The sequence below is a fragment of the Acipenser ruthenus genome, chromosome 25, assembly GCF_902713425.1.
Source record: "Acipenser ruthenus chromosome 25, fAciRut3.2 maternal haplotype, whole genome shotgun sequence".
NCBI lineage: Eukaryota > Metazoa > Chordata > Actinopteri > Acipenseriformes > Acipenseridae > Acipenser > Acipenser ruthenus.
This window is the reverse complement of record NC_081213.1, coordinates 24,585,426-24,600,068: the sequence shown is the minus strand read 5'-3', so window position 1 is coordinate 24,600,068 and position 14,643 is coordinate 24,585,426. Positions and strand designations below refer to the sequence as shown.

At 37.2% G+C, this 14,643-nt stretch overlaps 2 protein-coding genes across 8 annotated transcripts in view; one reads left to right on the top strand and one right to left on the bottom strand.

Moving 5' to 3' along the window:
- Nucleotides 1–2,106: 2,106 nt before the first annotated feature.
- On the bottom strand, nucleotides 2,107–13,844 carry LOC117413757 (nucleolar protein 8). 5 transcript variants are annotated; one of them, XM_058999779.1, is made up of 17 exons: nucleotides 13,776–13,844; nucleotides 9,593–9,788; nucleotides 9,273–9,335; nucleotides 9,052–9,130; nucleotides 8,563–8,713; nucleotides 8,276–8,344; nucleotides 6,131–7,933; nucleotides 5,550–5,738; nucleotides 5,252–5,374; nucleotides 4,853–4,946; nucleotides 4,475–4,619; nucleotides 4,244–4,327; nucleotides 3,775–4,088; nucleotides 3,337–3,466; nucleotides 3,093–3,160; nucleotides 2,760–2,842; nucleotides 2,107–2,510 (listed from the first exon to the last, which is right to left on the bottom strand). In XM_058999779.1, the coding sequence occupies exons 2-17, from the start codon at nucleotides 9,729–9,731 to the stop codon at nucleotides 2,451–2,453; spliced, it is 3,594 nt and encodes a 1,197-aa protein (XP_058855762.1). In that variant the 5' UTR covers nucleotides 9,732–9,788; nucleotides 13,776–13,844; the 3' UTR covers nucleotides 2,107–2,450. The 5 variants fall into 5 exon arrangements, with proteins under 5 accessions (XP_058855762.1, XP_058855758.1, XP_058855761.1 ...); XM_058999775.1 differs by lacking the exon at nucleotides 13,776–13,844 and adding an exon at nucleotides 10,331–10,532; XM_058999778.1 differs by lacking the exon at nucleotides 13,776–13,844 and adding an exon at nucleotides 10,150–10,320.
- The window catches only part of LOC117414132 (centromere protein P), an 80,417-nt gene continuing 76,341 nt past the window's right edge, over nucleotides 10,568–14,643 (top strand). The window contains exons 1-5 of one of the 3 annotated variants that reach the window (XM_058999785.1): nucleotides 10,568–10,627; nucleotides 11,500–11,655; nucleotides 11,932–12,089; nucleotides 12,432–12,520; nucleotides 13,257–13,345. In XM_058999785.1, the coding sequence (XP_058855768.1) occupies nucleotides 11,519–11,655; nucleotides 11,932–12,089; nucleotides 12,432–12,520; nucleotides 13,257–13,345 (473 nt within the window). In that variant the 5' untranslated portion in view covers nucleotides 10,568–10,627; nucleotides 11,500–11,518. Of the gene's footprint in view, nucleotides 10,628–10,650; nucleotides 10,871–11,055; nucleotides 11,196–11,499; nucleotides 11,656–11,931; nucleotides 12,090–12,431; nucleotides 12,521–13,256; nucleotides 13,346–14,643 lie in introns of those variants that run through there. The other 2 variants (XM_034023869.3, XM_058999786.1) reach the window with 2 other exon arrangements.

Below are 14,643 nucleotides of genomic sequence, written 5' to 3'. Positions count from 1 at the left end.
ATACCTATTTTGTCATGTATGCTGCTGTCATCTATATTTCTGCTGTTAGGTTTCCAAACATGTACAGATTAACAACTGAATCAGACCCTCTTTTGCACCATATACATTAAAGTTTGACTTTGAAAGTTTGAAAATATGTTTGGGGCAAAAAGAGGCACAAATATAAAGAAGTTCAATACAGAGTGTGCATGAGAAGCAATCCTGGTGGCAGGCATGTCAGAAAACCTGTCCAGGGTTCTGCAGACCCTGCCCTGGCAATCCGTGGCGATTAACCTGGGTCTTGAACATCTTCAGCGGCCGGTGTTAGGTTAACACTGTTATCTTTGACTCTACCCATAATGTTGCCTACAATGCTGTTAACCTTGGGAAGGTTATTTGGAAAGAGAGTTTAAAAGTTAAATATAAACTAATCTCAAATCTCAGTGAAAGGCAGCAATGTGACATTTTCCATGAAAATTAACGCAGCTGTATTAATTGTAAATGTAAACCTTTTAAAAAAAATATTTGCATGCAGCTTGCTAGAGGAGTGAAACATGTGGCATACAAATGTGATGCCATTTACAAATGATTACTTTCCAATAAAAAGTTAAATCCAAAATGCTTAAGTGTATGAGTTACATGAATATATCCTGTTGACATAATTATTTATAATACTTGTTCAAAAGACATATTTTTTTTGTTTAGACAATAGTCTCCTTTAATTGTGCTTGTACAGAATGTTGTTATCTGCTATTAAAACTACATCCGTGCTGCTGAGCACTGGTGTCGTAATATTTTCCATAAATCCACCTTGGTGTTGTTTATTTAGCAATGGAAACTGGGAAACATAGCGCTGCAGGGCTCCTATTTGAATGTATGTCAAGGATTGTCTCAGACAACTAAGGCTTCTGGCCCAGATGCTCTTACACACCCTCTTCTTTCAATGATTGAAAGCAGCAGCAGCACTTGGTTATATTTGTTTTATAAGCAGGCTGTTCATTTTAGCTTACTTTGTGATGTCCATTTGTAATGTATACTATTCAATCAAAGTTTTTTGAATATTGCTAAAAAGAGACTATGGGAAAAAAAAGGTTTAGTCTCTCCCACGGTTCACCATGTTTGTAAATGTGCTACCACTAAGTTTCAGAAACAAAATATTCAATTGCATTCATGGTGAAATACAAAACTATCTACCACAAATGTGTCATGCTAAGAGAAAATCTGATGCAGCCCCTATTCGTGCAATGGTCACATCAGTTTTCTTTAGGCTCTCAGTACCACGTTTTTCATTATTTTTAATAAGATATAGCCAGTTGTAGACAGATTGTACTTGCGAGAGATTTGGAAATTCTACAGGTTTTAAAGTTGCAGCAGCCTAGTGGTATGCACGCTGTAACTGGTGCAGATGTTTGCTTGCAAGTAAAGGGCCAGATCTTCATTAAAAACAGCCTCTGCTGCAGCAATGTACTTTGCAAGCATTCTTATTGATTTAATTCCCCCACTTTCTGTCCATTTTCACATCTTGTTTGCAAGTAAGCTTAATAACAAAAAAGAGACAAATAAATAATTGTCATCTAATAAGTCAATCAATGGTCATACAAACAGTTTACAAATATTTGAGAACTATATTTTATTATGTCTGTTGAAAATATCAGCCATGTATATGGTTCTTATAAAATGGAAACTGTTTTGCAGAAATGTATCTTAGTTTTTTTTTTCTTCCTTAGTATAAGCAAGCTTCATGTAACTATGTCTGCATATGGCTTCTAACACTTCTGCTATTCCCAACTTCCCCCAAGGAGGAGCCTCTTTTGTTGTTGCAGTTTTTAGACAGAGAAAATGGAGAGCTTTACTGCAATATTATTATTATTATTATTTATTTCTTAGCAGACGCCCTTATCCAATAGAAAGATCAGGACTACTGGGTAGTGGACAATTTGTTTTTACAACAAATTATATAGTGTATTAATATCTACGAATGTGGTGAACCATGCTAAAACGTAGCCAATATTGACATTTTATTTACCATAGAAACCTGGCCCTCCCCTTTTAAGCCTAAAATATGAATAATGCTTGTTTTTAGATGTTAACTCCCTCTGGTGGAGAAAAACAGAAACACACAAGGGCATGGTTTTCATATTCATTGTTTCATCAATACAGTCAGTCTTCAAAACACAGTATCATTACTATGATTTTATTTTATTTGAACAAAAACTCTACTTTTAAGCTGTTTATAAACTCAAAACAAATCAGGAAACAATACACGTCATGTACAGAATTAAGAACCAAAACACAAGACAGTTTACAAATACCTTTCTGCTTTACAGTGTTGTGTTTAAAACAATGGGGCAACTGTGGTTCTCTTCTGCCCTCAGGCACCTGTATTTTATACCTGATCCAGACGTGGAAGAAACACACTGAATGTACACTTCACTGTGGGGTTTGCAGCCTTGCAGTACACAAATTACAGATTAGTTCCTTTGCTTGGCCTTAAACTTACGTCTTGCATCTTTATGCCTCTTCCTGTACTCCTTTGGAAACAAAAAATATTTGATTTTTATTGGCACTCACAGATTTCTCATTCATTTTTAAGTGGTCCTCAGAATAACCATGTGACTACCTCTTCAGTTTACACTAAATGTCTTTATAAAACTGGATTTTCCATCAACAGTATTCATTTAGTTTCTTTCTTGAATTATAATTTAAATATCAGTCATTTACTATTAACCATTGTAGATTAGTTTAGCACATTGTAGATTAGCTTAGCAGAAAATACTTACTTCAATTAACAAAGAGCGACTGTCTTCCCAGTGTTCCCTTTCCTCTTCCAGGTTTATAGATCGACAGAACATTTTGGGACCCTCTAAAAACAGCAATGCAACAGAGTTAAGTTGTTGAACCATTGTTCTATACGGTTCAACATTTCATTCACTAGAATGCACAACACACTAGGTTAAAAGAAGTTAATACATACAGTTTTGCATTATGTTTTTCAGAACATAAAACTGTGTCTACATTCAAGTTCCTCAGATACAATAAATACATACAAATGTTCAGTTTCATATATTTAAAATATATTTGGCATGGTAGTTAAAGCCCACAGTGAAAGTTACCTTTCAACCTTTCATCATCCTTTAAGAAAAAGAAAAAGTTCATTTTCTTCCCAGGTAAGGTCTCGTTGCTGGAAAAAAAAAAAAAAAAAAAAAAAAATCAAGTTAAAACAATACATATAACCTCAGCAAATAAGTTGTTTTTACCTTTAAAGCACTGGTGTATATTATATTTATAAATCAACATGTTGTAAATTAGTTGCAACAATTGCATAAATGACACAGTGAACTATAAAGGTAGTCTTACTCTGTTGTCGTGATCTGAGTCTTTTCACCACTTTCTTGTTCATCCTCCTCCTCTGAACTGCTATCCTGGAATCTTTGGTCTTCCTGCCATGTGATCTTAGCAGATTTTAACGACTCAATCTTATACAGATCTGAAACACAACAAATAGCATTTTTAAACGGTCTTGTGTTTCTGCACTACCATTGTTCACGTGCCATCTCAATTCTTCTGCGTGACCTGTCTACAATGAAGGTAGGACACCCACATTACCCATCAGCTTTAAAAAAAAAAAAAAAAAAAAAACAAAAAAAAAAAAAACAGCTATCATAATAATAATTGAGAATGCAATAACCAACATGTGCTGTGACTGAACCAGTGAAAGGCTTAATAGCTAATCCACCAATGCTGTAACTGCATGTCATAAAGTTCATAAACTACTGTTTAACATTTTCTCCCAACCTTCTTTCTCATGGATTTCATCCACGGGATCATCTCCGAAGAATGAGAATTTGAACCCTGCGGATTGTTCGTTTTCAGCCGTTGTGTCGGACAGGAAGTTAAAAGCGTGCTGTGCAGCCTGACTTTCTGCAGCAGTGTCCATGTCTGAAACTTCATCTACTTCCTGATCCCATGCAATCTCTGCCTTGTCTTCCACTTTTGTTTTCGTAGAGCTAAACACTTCTTTGAAGTCCACAGCCACGTCATAGTAGATCTCCTTGGAGACCTCAGGGAGCTTCTCTGCCTCTTCTCGATTCCTCCGCCTCTCAGCCTTACTGCAAGGGAAAAAGGAGTTCTATTAAAACAATCTACCAATGGAAACTGAATTTAAAAGGTTCAAGCCAGAGGAGGTAGTGGAAGCTAGTATTCAAGTTATGTAAATTTTGGAGAGTCTGGGCACGATATGTACGTTACATGATCTCTTTGTTACCTTTCTTTTTTTGGTTCTTCAATCTTTGTTTCAAAAGCTGCATGCTCCTCCCGGGTTGGATCATAGTGCAAGGCAGTTACATCCCTGTAATAACGATGGTTCATAAAAGTTAGTCACTTAACCGTCATTTTATGAATCGTTTAATATTAATCCACTGGATCCTCCCCAAGCACAGAATATTATCCCACCTTGGGCATGTTCAGAACATTTTTTTTTTAATTTAATGCTTGCCTAAATGTTTTTTTCTTTGCCGTCTCTTTGCTGGACTCTGCAGTTTGGACGTTAATGTGAAGAAGATTTTGTAAAATTTCCAGATTCTTCTTTTTTTCCTCAGCAAGCTCTTCTTCCTCCGCTGTGTTGGGCTTCATAATCTCTTCTGGAAATAAATCAAGTCACAAAGAAATCTTAAAACCAACAACCAGACAAAACTTATTTTACTTTTAAGAGCAAGACATTTATGTTGTTGTATAATTAATATATATTAAATTTTTTGACTTGATTACAGGTCACCTTAAATTATTTATTCCAGTGGTTCTCAGAGCTATGTTACAAATATCAGATTTTTAAAATTAATGTTTGACTATTTCTTTATTAATATGTAACTCATACCTGTATTATCAAATTCCTCATTATCACTCTCCAAAAAACGTGAATCCATACGAAATCTCTCATCTCTTCCAAACCGGGACTGCAACTCCATGAGCTGTAGTACAGGAAGGACAGCCCGTCAGATGCACACACAGGCAAAGACACAAAACATAGGAGTGTTAGTTGATATAATAAATATCCAACCCGCTGGCAAAATGGGCAAGTCATACATTCACATATTTAAGATAAGTCATTTAAGTAATTGGCTCTTGTAAGTAGAAAACACAGCATTTCTCATATGACAAAAACAGTTCTTTGAAAACAAATGTTTTGTACAGTAATAAACATGAAAGAATAGCATTTTTTTTTATTATTATTATAAAACAGCCCTTCTAGTTACTTTGCTGTAGAATTGCTTACCTTTTTTCCAGCTTTGCCTTCATACTGAGGCTTAATTTGAAATCTCTCCCCATCTTCTTCACTGTGAGCATCCTCATCATCCTCACTCTCAAACAGTTTGCCAGCTGCTTTGTTTTTGAACTCCTGCAAAAATAGTAAGTCAATTAAACCCTGTATAGTTTGTTGATTAATAAAATAAAGCGTAGAGTATCGGTCTCACTAGATACTAAAGGCAGTATTGTTTCTCAGTATTAGATTCTCACAGAACAAGTACACTGTGCTCCCTTGAACTTAAACAATTACTTTTAATGACACTAACTTTTGCCCCAAGTTCTGCCTTGTCTGGGATCCCCTGGTCCTCGTCGGAGGTCTCCTCGCTCTCTTCAAACAGAGTCTTTTTCATTTCACTGCAATACTGTGTTTTCTCATCTGTTTGTCTTGATTCACGGTCGCTCTCTTCCTCTGAGTCAAACACAATGTGTTTGCTTGTACTGGTTTCTGGTGTGTCCTGGAGATGAGGAAAATCACAGTGCAAGTAACTTTAAAATGTGCAGGAACATTCAAGTGTTACAGAACACGCTGCAGTGTTTAAGAAACACATTCCTTTACTGTATCCCATATTGCACCCCCCCCCCCCCCCCCAACAAAACATTGCAGTGTATTTATCCAGTTTATGCTCCCTCCTGCAACAATGCTGGTGCTGTGTGACAGGAGTGGCATATTAAATCGGAACAGAAAACCAGCATTGTTGCAGGAGGGAACCTGATCCTTAGAAAACATTATTTTTTCTCCTGGCCAGTATGGACAACACTGGACACATAAAAGGCAGCGTAATGCGTTCCTTGTAAACTTGGCAGGGTGTTATGTAGCACATTAAACAACAACAGATGCAATACTTACCAGTTTCGACAAAGCCCCTTGAATGAGCTTCTTCTGCTCCTCTGCCTCATTCTGTCTTTGCTGCAGAGCAGCCAGTCTTTTTTCATTGTCCTGTTGGTGTTTCCGCACATTCTCTGGTTTGGAGCTCAGTACACCTTGAGCTTTCTTAGATTCCCATGCTTTTTTTGAAGCATCTTTACTTTCCAGTGACTGGCCACTTTTTGCCGGTGCAGTTTTAGTTCTCTCTATTTTCGGTGTACCTTTTCCTTGTGCCTTGGTCTCTTCATCACTGCTTCCTTCTTCACTATCACTGCTGCTGTTGCTGGAAGAGCCACTTCTGCTCTCGCTAGCTGGTTTCTTTTCTTGGCATAGGTTCTGACTCGCAGGGTCTACAGGAGATTTGAGCCCCCTGAATGGTGGCGGCTTGGAAACAGGCATCTCCTCCTCCTCCGAACTGCTGGACTCAGAAGACGATGATGACAATGCCTTTTGCTCCTGGATGATGGATGTCTTCTGTTTCTTCACAGCCTCGTCTTTGGAAACCTCCTGCTTTCTTTTCTGCTGCTGCGCCGAATTAGTTTTTTCTTCCCGATTCTCAGGTTCTGCAAGTGTTTTTGTTCCTTTAAAGGCTGGGAGGATTGCAGCAGTCTTTTTTTTCTTCCTTTTCCCACCATCATAATCATCACTGCTGTCCTTTAAAATTGCTGCCAAAATAGCTTCAGGAGTGCTGTTCTTTGCTGGTGGTAGTATTTGTGACTTTGCAACCTTCAAAACGTGCTGGGGAGCTTTCAACACTGAACTTGATTCTCCACCGTCTTCCTCTGAGGTCTCTGCGGATTTCTTTGCCAGCTGTTCCAAGTCTGCTAAAGACAGCTCTAAACGATAGCAATTCTGCATCATGGCTTCATAATCAGAATCTACACAAGACCCACTGTCATCAGAATCATCATCACTACCTGACTCCCTTACACTGTTTAAAGAAACAGATTTCCCATGATTGCCACATTCTGTCTTTTTAACTTTTATTGTAGGGGTCTTTTTTGATGGTCCAGCGTCACAACCATTTTGACCCTCTGATCTGACCATTTCAGGATCCTTTTGGTTTTTTTTCAAACTTGATTCAGTTTTAATATTAAATGTAAGAATTTCATCCGTATCTGCAGAATCGTACTCCCGGCTGTCAGGCTCAAGGTCCTTCAGGCTCTGTTTCCGTTCAGACATTTTTTTGCTGCCTCCACCCTTTGCCTTTTGATGAGCCCAGTGAGTGGTATACTTTAAACTAAACTCATCACCAACTACTTCTAAATCACCCAACTCCTCCACATCGCAGTTCACTGTTGCTTTGTTTTTCCTATTTTCCTGTGCAACCATCATTCTTATTTCATCTTCAGAGTCTAAATCGCCATCAAACAAGCAGACTGGTTTTTGTCTTGGCTGTACAGCAGCAGCTGTCTGTCTCTTACTAGTTGATGGTTGTTCATTACCGCGGCTCACACTGTTTCTAGAACTAATGTAACAGTTCAGCTCAGAGGGACTGCCCTGTTTAATATCTTGGTCCTCAAAGTGTTTGTAAGCTCTGGCACTGCCAACAACCTCCACATCTGAATCCTCAAACCTTTTGGCCCCATTACTGGGAGTACAGCGCTTTTTTTTAGGCTGGACTTTGTAAGCGGGAAACTCCCCCCTTCTTTTCTTGCTGATCTCATCATCTCCCCCTGCCACTTGCCAGGTGAGTTTGGAGACTGGAGTAACATTCTCAGAATCCACCGACGGGTCTAACCTCTTGATGTTGTGGCAGTGCTTCGATGGATCACACTTAACAATGTGGGAAAGAATTAAGGATTGACAGCAACTACAAATGGCAAAATTACAGGACTTCATTTAATCTGACTTTCCTCCCTATAGGATTTGTACAATTGCCCTACCCCCACCCTTAACCCCCACAGTGACACATATTGCCAAGCTTTGAAAATAACCCCAATCCACCATTAAATATCAAACAGCAAATATTACATGTGAATAAAACAACCAGGAAACGTGGCTATTAAGCTAAATTAATGAGGAATTTTAATACCTGCCAAGAAGCATACAGCAAGACTACAAGCAAGTACTGTATTGAAGCAAATCCTGTTTTGGAAGATCACTAGTACCACAACAAAAGGATATCTTGTTATTGCCTTGGGTTTTAAGGCGAAGAACTGGAAGGACCCGTCCAAATTTACTTACAACCCAGTCCTACAAATAAGAAAAAAAGTATATTAAAAAAATGGGACTCGCATTTATATTTGACTTTATACTTATAAAATCGATCAATTACATACTATAAGTAAACATTAGTAGGAAGTTTACTCACAAAATAAGGGGTCTCGCAATAGGGACAGAAATTATTCTGGAAGATTAACAGATTCTCCATCAGCATTTGCATTCTCCAGTTTAGAAATCTTACACTGTACCTTATGGTCAGGAACCTCTGTTCCTGGTACTGCAGCTTTCATGTGAAAGTTCTCCACACCAACTTTCTTTAGTGACTCTACCAGGTGAGTTGTACGGTCAACCTGAGGCGTCCGCTTCTTTTCTGCTGCTTGCTGTCGTTCTTCAGCCAGCCTGCAACAGAACAAGAATTGAAAGAGCAACTAGCCTAAAGCAAGCGATTTAAAAAACTCAAATCAATCAGTAGTTCAAAACGCAACTGTTTTAGTGCCTGTATCACAAAACTATCACAGAATAAAGCCTTGTGGTTATACATATTGATTACTATATACAAAGTTAACTTTGAATTTATTTATTATGTTGTTTTCAATCAATATATTAAAAAAAGGCACATCATTGCAATAAAATTCCCAGTTCAAGATTCAGACCGGTATGTGTTGGTCATGCCTTAATCCTTAGTAGCAGAATCTAAAATAGGCTCTGAAATAGAAAATGACTATTTGATTGCATACCTGTGTAAAAAGCTTTCTTTAGCCAATTCAATTTGTAGTGTTCCACCTTTCCACTTAGTTTTGTTTAATATGGACACACCTGAAAAGGGAAGAGTATATTATCACAAACAAAATGCTGCAAGATGACTAATTTCAGTGCATACACATCCCCCAGTACACCAGTACATTATCTGTGCCAAAACAAAAATATTTCACTGTTTGAGATGGAAAATAGTACTTACACTTTCTTAGTTCTGTTTCAGAAATATTAATGTTAAGGTATCCAAAGGTCTTCACTGGGTCCCCTAAAAGTTTAGAAAATATGACAGCTTATTAGACTTTTTAATAAATTAATTCTAGTTAACATTTGCCTCTCTCTCTCTATATAAAAAGACATTCACCAACTCAAATGTACAAATTACCCGTGCTATCAACAGCCCCTTGCTCTTGTTGTCATAGAGAAAATCTTCAATCAGTATGTCAGATTTTAAACAGTAAAGTACTTAAGTTATATTTAGATCGTATGTTCTTCTAGTTATGTGTCAAGTACCAAGATGTTTACCTTGCTCGTCTTTTCTGGTGACAATATCCACGTCCGACACATCTCCAAATTTCTCAAACCTTTGTTGGAGTTCTGTCTGAGAGATCGAGAGGTTCAGACCACCAACATATAACCGCTTCATGCTTCTACTTTGCTCCATTGTGAATGGTTTTTAGTTCTGCCCTTAACGTAGAAGACGCATGCTGACTGGGTTTTTCTGTTAAAAATCAATCAATCAATCAATCAATAAATACACTGGTTAGAAAATATATCTATATTGACAACATTACACACATACGATAAATGGATTACAGTCCAGCTTGGTGCATTTAGATATGCACGAAATATAAAGAATCATTATTAAGTAAACCTTAAGAATACCTCAAGTTGACAAAACCTTTTAAATATTCAACATGCAACTAGCAGCATTGCTACAAGAGATGTACCTTCACAGTTTAAACCCCTATTTGTCATCTTCCGATACTAAACACACATTTAAATAAACTAATTGCTAACAATATTACCACATAGTCGTACTCGACTGTACAACTACGTCGTGTAATTTACAGAACGCATACCGCACATGTGCATTCAACATCAAGTCGAGTATGTTTACTCAGCGTAACACATCTATTGTTGACAACTCACACGTACACGTGTTCATGCAGTTTGGTTAGATTTACACTCAAATGTAAGACTGATATTCAAATAAATCAAAATAAATCATCTCTCTCACAACCACAACTACACAAAACTCACATTGCCAGGATCCACGTGTCGACTACAAATACTTCCCCGTGTCATCCAGACGACAAACTAAGGTTCCACGGTTTAAAAAAAGAAAAAAGAAACACCCCCACAGAAAAAAAATAAAATAAAAAATTGTTGATATTCCAAAGTAAAACTTTTAAAAACGTATCTTGAAATCTAATTTTAAATGAAAATAAATAATGGAAGCACAGTCTATAGTTTAACCTTTAAAAGCTCTACACATAGTTCACTTAATTCTGTGACACAAAATACTTCGGCAAGGCTTACTTCTTCCAAGAGGGAGCGGTGATGTAAAACTCTTTTTTTACATTGAAAGTTTTCAGAAACATTTTCTGACTAAAAAATACGTAAAATCAAATAAAATTAAATAACGTATATGTTTACAGAAACATTTTGTTTTATTTTATATGACGTTTATATATTTTTGTACAACTCGCCCCCGTGCATTTGTTGAGATTGATACAGTCCAGTCTTGGCGCGAGCTGTCAGCCACACTTTGAATTGAAAGAACGGAGATTGTTATTGTTGGTATGTGTTTGGTTTTCATAAAATTGCATAGTGTTTGCCTCTGCTTAATATTGATAGTGTATATTATGTAGTGTGCCGCGTTCTTTCTTAATTATGTTTAATGTGTACTCCCTGTTTCCAAAGACAGTAACGAAATAAATAAACAAAATAAAATAAAAACGTAATTTTGCATTGAAACTGTTTGCATTTTAGTCTAAATGATGTGACTTAACTGTCTATACTGTTTGAATATGAAGTGGGTTTATGATTTAATATTACTGAATTATGTATCGTGCAGCTCCAGGCTCAATGTTTTGTAATTAAGAGAGCGTCACTTTTTGCAAAGGTAATTCCAGCTATTACAGTTAAAACTTTTAAAATATGCAGCGGCATCTCTCAGTTGGAACTTGGAAGGACATGAATAAGAAAAAAACAACAACATTGCATTTGCTGAATTGCTTTGTAACACATTACTTTAACAACGGTAGTCTGGCCGTAACTTATGGTAAAGTGCCTCCACCTGTAAGTCAAAAGCAAGCACATCGTTTACTCATTACAGCAGGTTTCTGTATTGTTTCGGGGTGATCATAACTATTCAGGACAGTGGTTTTGTAACCGCTTACGTGTTTATTTTTTATTTTTTTATTCAGGTCCCTTTAAGTATTCAACATGAAGAGCAGCAGTGAACAGTTGTATGAAGAAGAGATCAGATCTCTTAAGGATGAAATCAAGATGTTAGAAGAACAGCATGCAGACATGGAGCACTCGGGCACCTTGTACTCAGAGGAGCACTATCACAGTACTTTGTACGTTTTACAGCTTTTTAAACATGAAATTATATATTATTAATGCAAGTGGTATTATTTAGATTGTATCCTCTTCAGTCACTGCGTGCATAATTGTGCCATGTTAAGGTTCCTATTTATGTATCTATTTTATAATGCATATACTTTATAACACAAACTGTTTTAAAACCTCTAAAAAAAAAATAATAATAATAATTGTGACCGATGGGAATATTTTTGAAGTATTGTGTGTTTAAGTAAGTGTATGATTTTATACTTTTCCCCCCCATTTTACAGGGCATCATTGAGAGGAAAATCAAAAAAAGATTCAACCAAGCAGCAGGCCTTTGCATCTCTGAAAACAAAGCTGGATAGTTTGGAAGCAGAACTCAAACAACAGTCACAAATGAGTGGTTATGTGTTGACCAACTACTCAAAAAAAACACTGGAAAAAAGTAAGTGTAAATAATTAAAAAATAAACTTGTCTTGAGTTGAAAAACAAGCAAATAACTTGACTTGGACTGAGCAGCTGGAACCCAGAATTATCAACAGTGAGTTCGAGTCTCAGGTTGGGTCCTAATACCTGCTGCACAATGTACAGTACTGTGCTTTTACTTTACTGTTAATATGTAGCAGAAGGACGTTGCTGATGTTGTAGAACACTAGTAAGAACCAACGTTGGTTCTGGATTTCCCCATTTAGCCACTGGACCAAAAGCTCAATAAAACTTTCTACCAGTTTAGTGTTGTACCTCTTCTGCAGGTGTTAGTACACCTTTTCTTCATTTTTTCTTAAGGTCATATCAAAGTTTTACAGCAGCACAGGCTATCCGGCCGTTGCCACTTCTTGGCTTTCCAGATCGAATTTCAGCTGATGGAAGTTCAGGTAGGAAACACATGCTGTGTTTCACACTATTAATTTATTTATCATTGAACTGTAAACATTGATATAATATAGTTTTTAAACCCAACATGACTGATACAATTATTGGTCTGTGATTGTAGTTTTGTCATAAGCCACCAGATGGCAGTATTTACCCACCTCCTAAATTGTCTACTACTATTGTGCTGATCAATCAGCTACTGCATTTGGCCCACCTAGGAGTAGCACATGAAATGTCTACTGTATCTCTGTGTCTTATGCATGTACAAAACCTCTATCTGACAGACATCAAACTTCATGTTGACCTAGATCTATAAATTACTGTAGGTTCTTGTGGTAAAATGATTTACTTACCATTTCTGGTTAATAGTAAAAAAAATAGGTTCATTATGGATAGTAAGGATTTTAGCAAACTGCAATGCTACAAAAGTGGAACAAAAATAGAAATCTTCATTGCCGTCATAAGACATTCCATATCTAGAGTTACCAGGACCATATTATGGTCTATACTGTATTTGGTAGACAATCTCTATTGGGTTTTAATTAAAAAAAGAATTATGTATCAAACAAATCTTCAGTGGACCTAGTTACTGTGGACCAGGAAAAGACATAAAACATTGGTTTTTGTTATTTCCCCCAGTGATCTAACTGCATTTCATTAATGTTAGACCTTGGTTGTTATTTCTGTGTATGTTTAAAACACATAGGTTTTGTTAACATCCAGTATCTTTTCATGTAGATGGAGGCCACTGTCAGTACAACTGTTACTGATCTCAACATAGTCGTAGAGTCCAGTGAATTTACTGACATGAGCGCGTTTGTGTCGAGGTAAGGCTCATTTGATAACACCTTATTTGTGGGATTGTATCACGCATTTGAGAAGTAGTAAACTGTTCCCGTAATGGCAGGGGGGTGTGCTACTGAAGGCATTCGAATTAAGAGGCATCTATACCCAAATCTGCATGGTACCAAAAGAGAGATATATTGTAAACGAGCTGCTTCCACTCGGGTTCTTTGCCCCTTTAAAAATAGATACAGTAACTTGCAGTTTTAGTGTGGTTGCGCACTTTTATTACAAACACAAATAAACAAAAACAAAAATAAACACCTAGCTCTCACGAGCACTAACTAAAACACACAGGAACAAACTAAACTATAAAACAGGACAGCTAAGCTGTTTACCTGCCAAAACAAAAACAAAACACACAGGTTTTTTTAACAAATAACACAAATCAAACAAAAGGCTTCCACACAGTACCTTACTCGTCATACGCTTGCGCACACTTATCAAGCGGGCTCTCCACACAGCAGCCCCAAGCAGACTGGCTGCTTCCTTCAAATACCCTTCACCTGGCTCTAATTTACAATGATCGCCAGGTGCAGGGGATAATTAATAATAACACAATTAACAAATTAGTTTGGCAGGGAGATTTTAACTCTCTCCCTGCCACAAACACACATTTTCCTTGCGCTGGGCTTGTTGCCATGCCACAATATATTTATTTGTGCGTTCTCTGCAGTCCCAGAAATGAAAGCAGATTCCAACATTATATACATACAGATGTTAGTCTGCAAGCATAGAGAACTACAATGCCAGCTATTGACTGAAATGTACTTTTCCTCTATATTGGTAATTCATTGGGCAAGTGTATAACCCTGTTATAGTGTGCCAAAAAAGTGTCTAAAGAAAAAAGAGCAGGCTGACGAAACCTGAATGTTTTCCCCCTCGATGGGCTGCTACACATAATAGGCACTCTGTTAGCACTGCAACTGGTGAGCTCAACGCCTACAAGAGGCTAACACTTGTCAGGCTTGTCAAATATTGTATGAACATGGTGGGGGTTTCAGGGTGTGTCTGTCAGCATGGGGGTTAACAGTTTATTAATATCTATTGTATTCAGAATATTTTACTTTGATTTATAGTGTGCTTTTTAGTCAGATCACTTGCAGGAAACGACGCAGTTGCATGACTGAATAAGGCGCCGTGCTTACTCGAGGCAAACATGGCAGCCCTTATGTGTTTAGCATCGTCTGACATACTGTGGATAGGTGTTATTTTTGTGTCAGTTCTGATATGAGGTATTTGAGATGTGGACGAAAGTTTACCACACTATTTATATTTGAAG

Excerpts from the sequence above, each read along its gene's own strand:
- LOC117413757 (XM_058999779.1), bottom strand. The coding sequence starts at position 9,731 with ATGGAGCAAAGTAGAAGCATGAAGCGGTTATATGTTGGTGGTCTGAAC. Across the intron at positions 7,934-8,275 it reads AAACCCAAGGCAATAACAAG|ATTGTTAAGTGTGATCCATC; the intron begins ATATCCTTTTGT and ends ATTCTTTCCCAC. Across the intron at positions 4,947-5,251 it reads AAGGCAAAGCTGGAAAAAAG|CTCATGGAGTTGCAGTCCCG; the intron begins GTAAGCAATTCT and ends CCTGTACTACAG.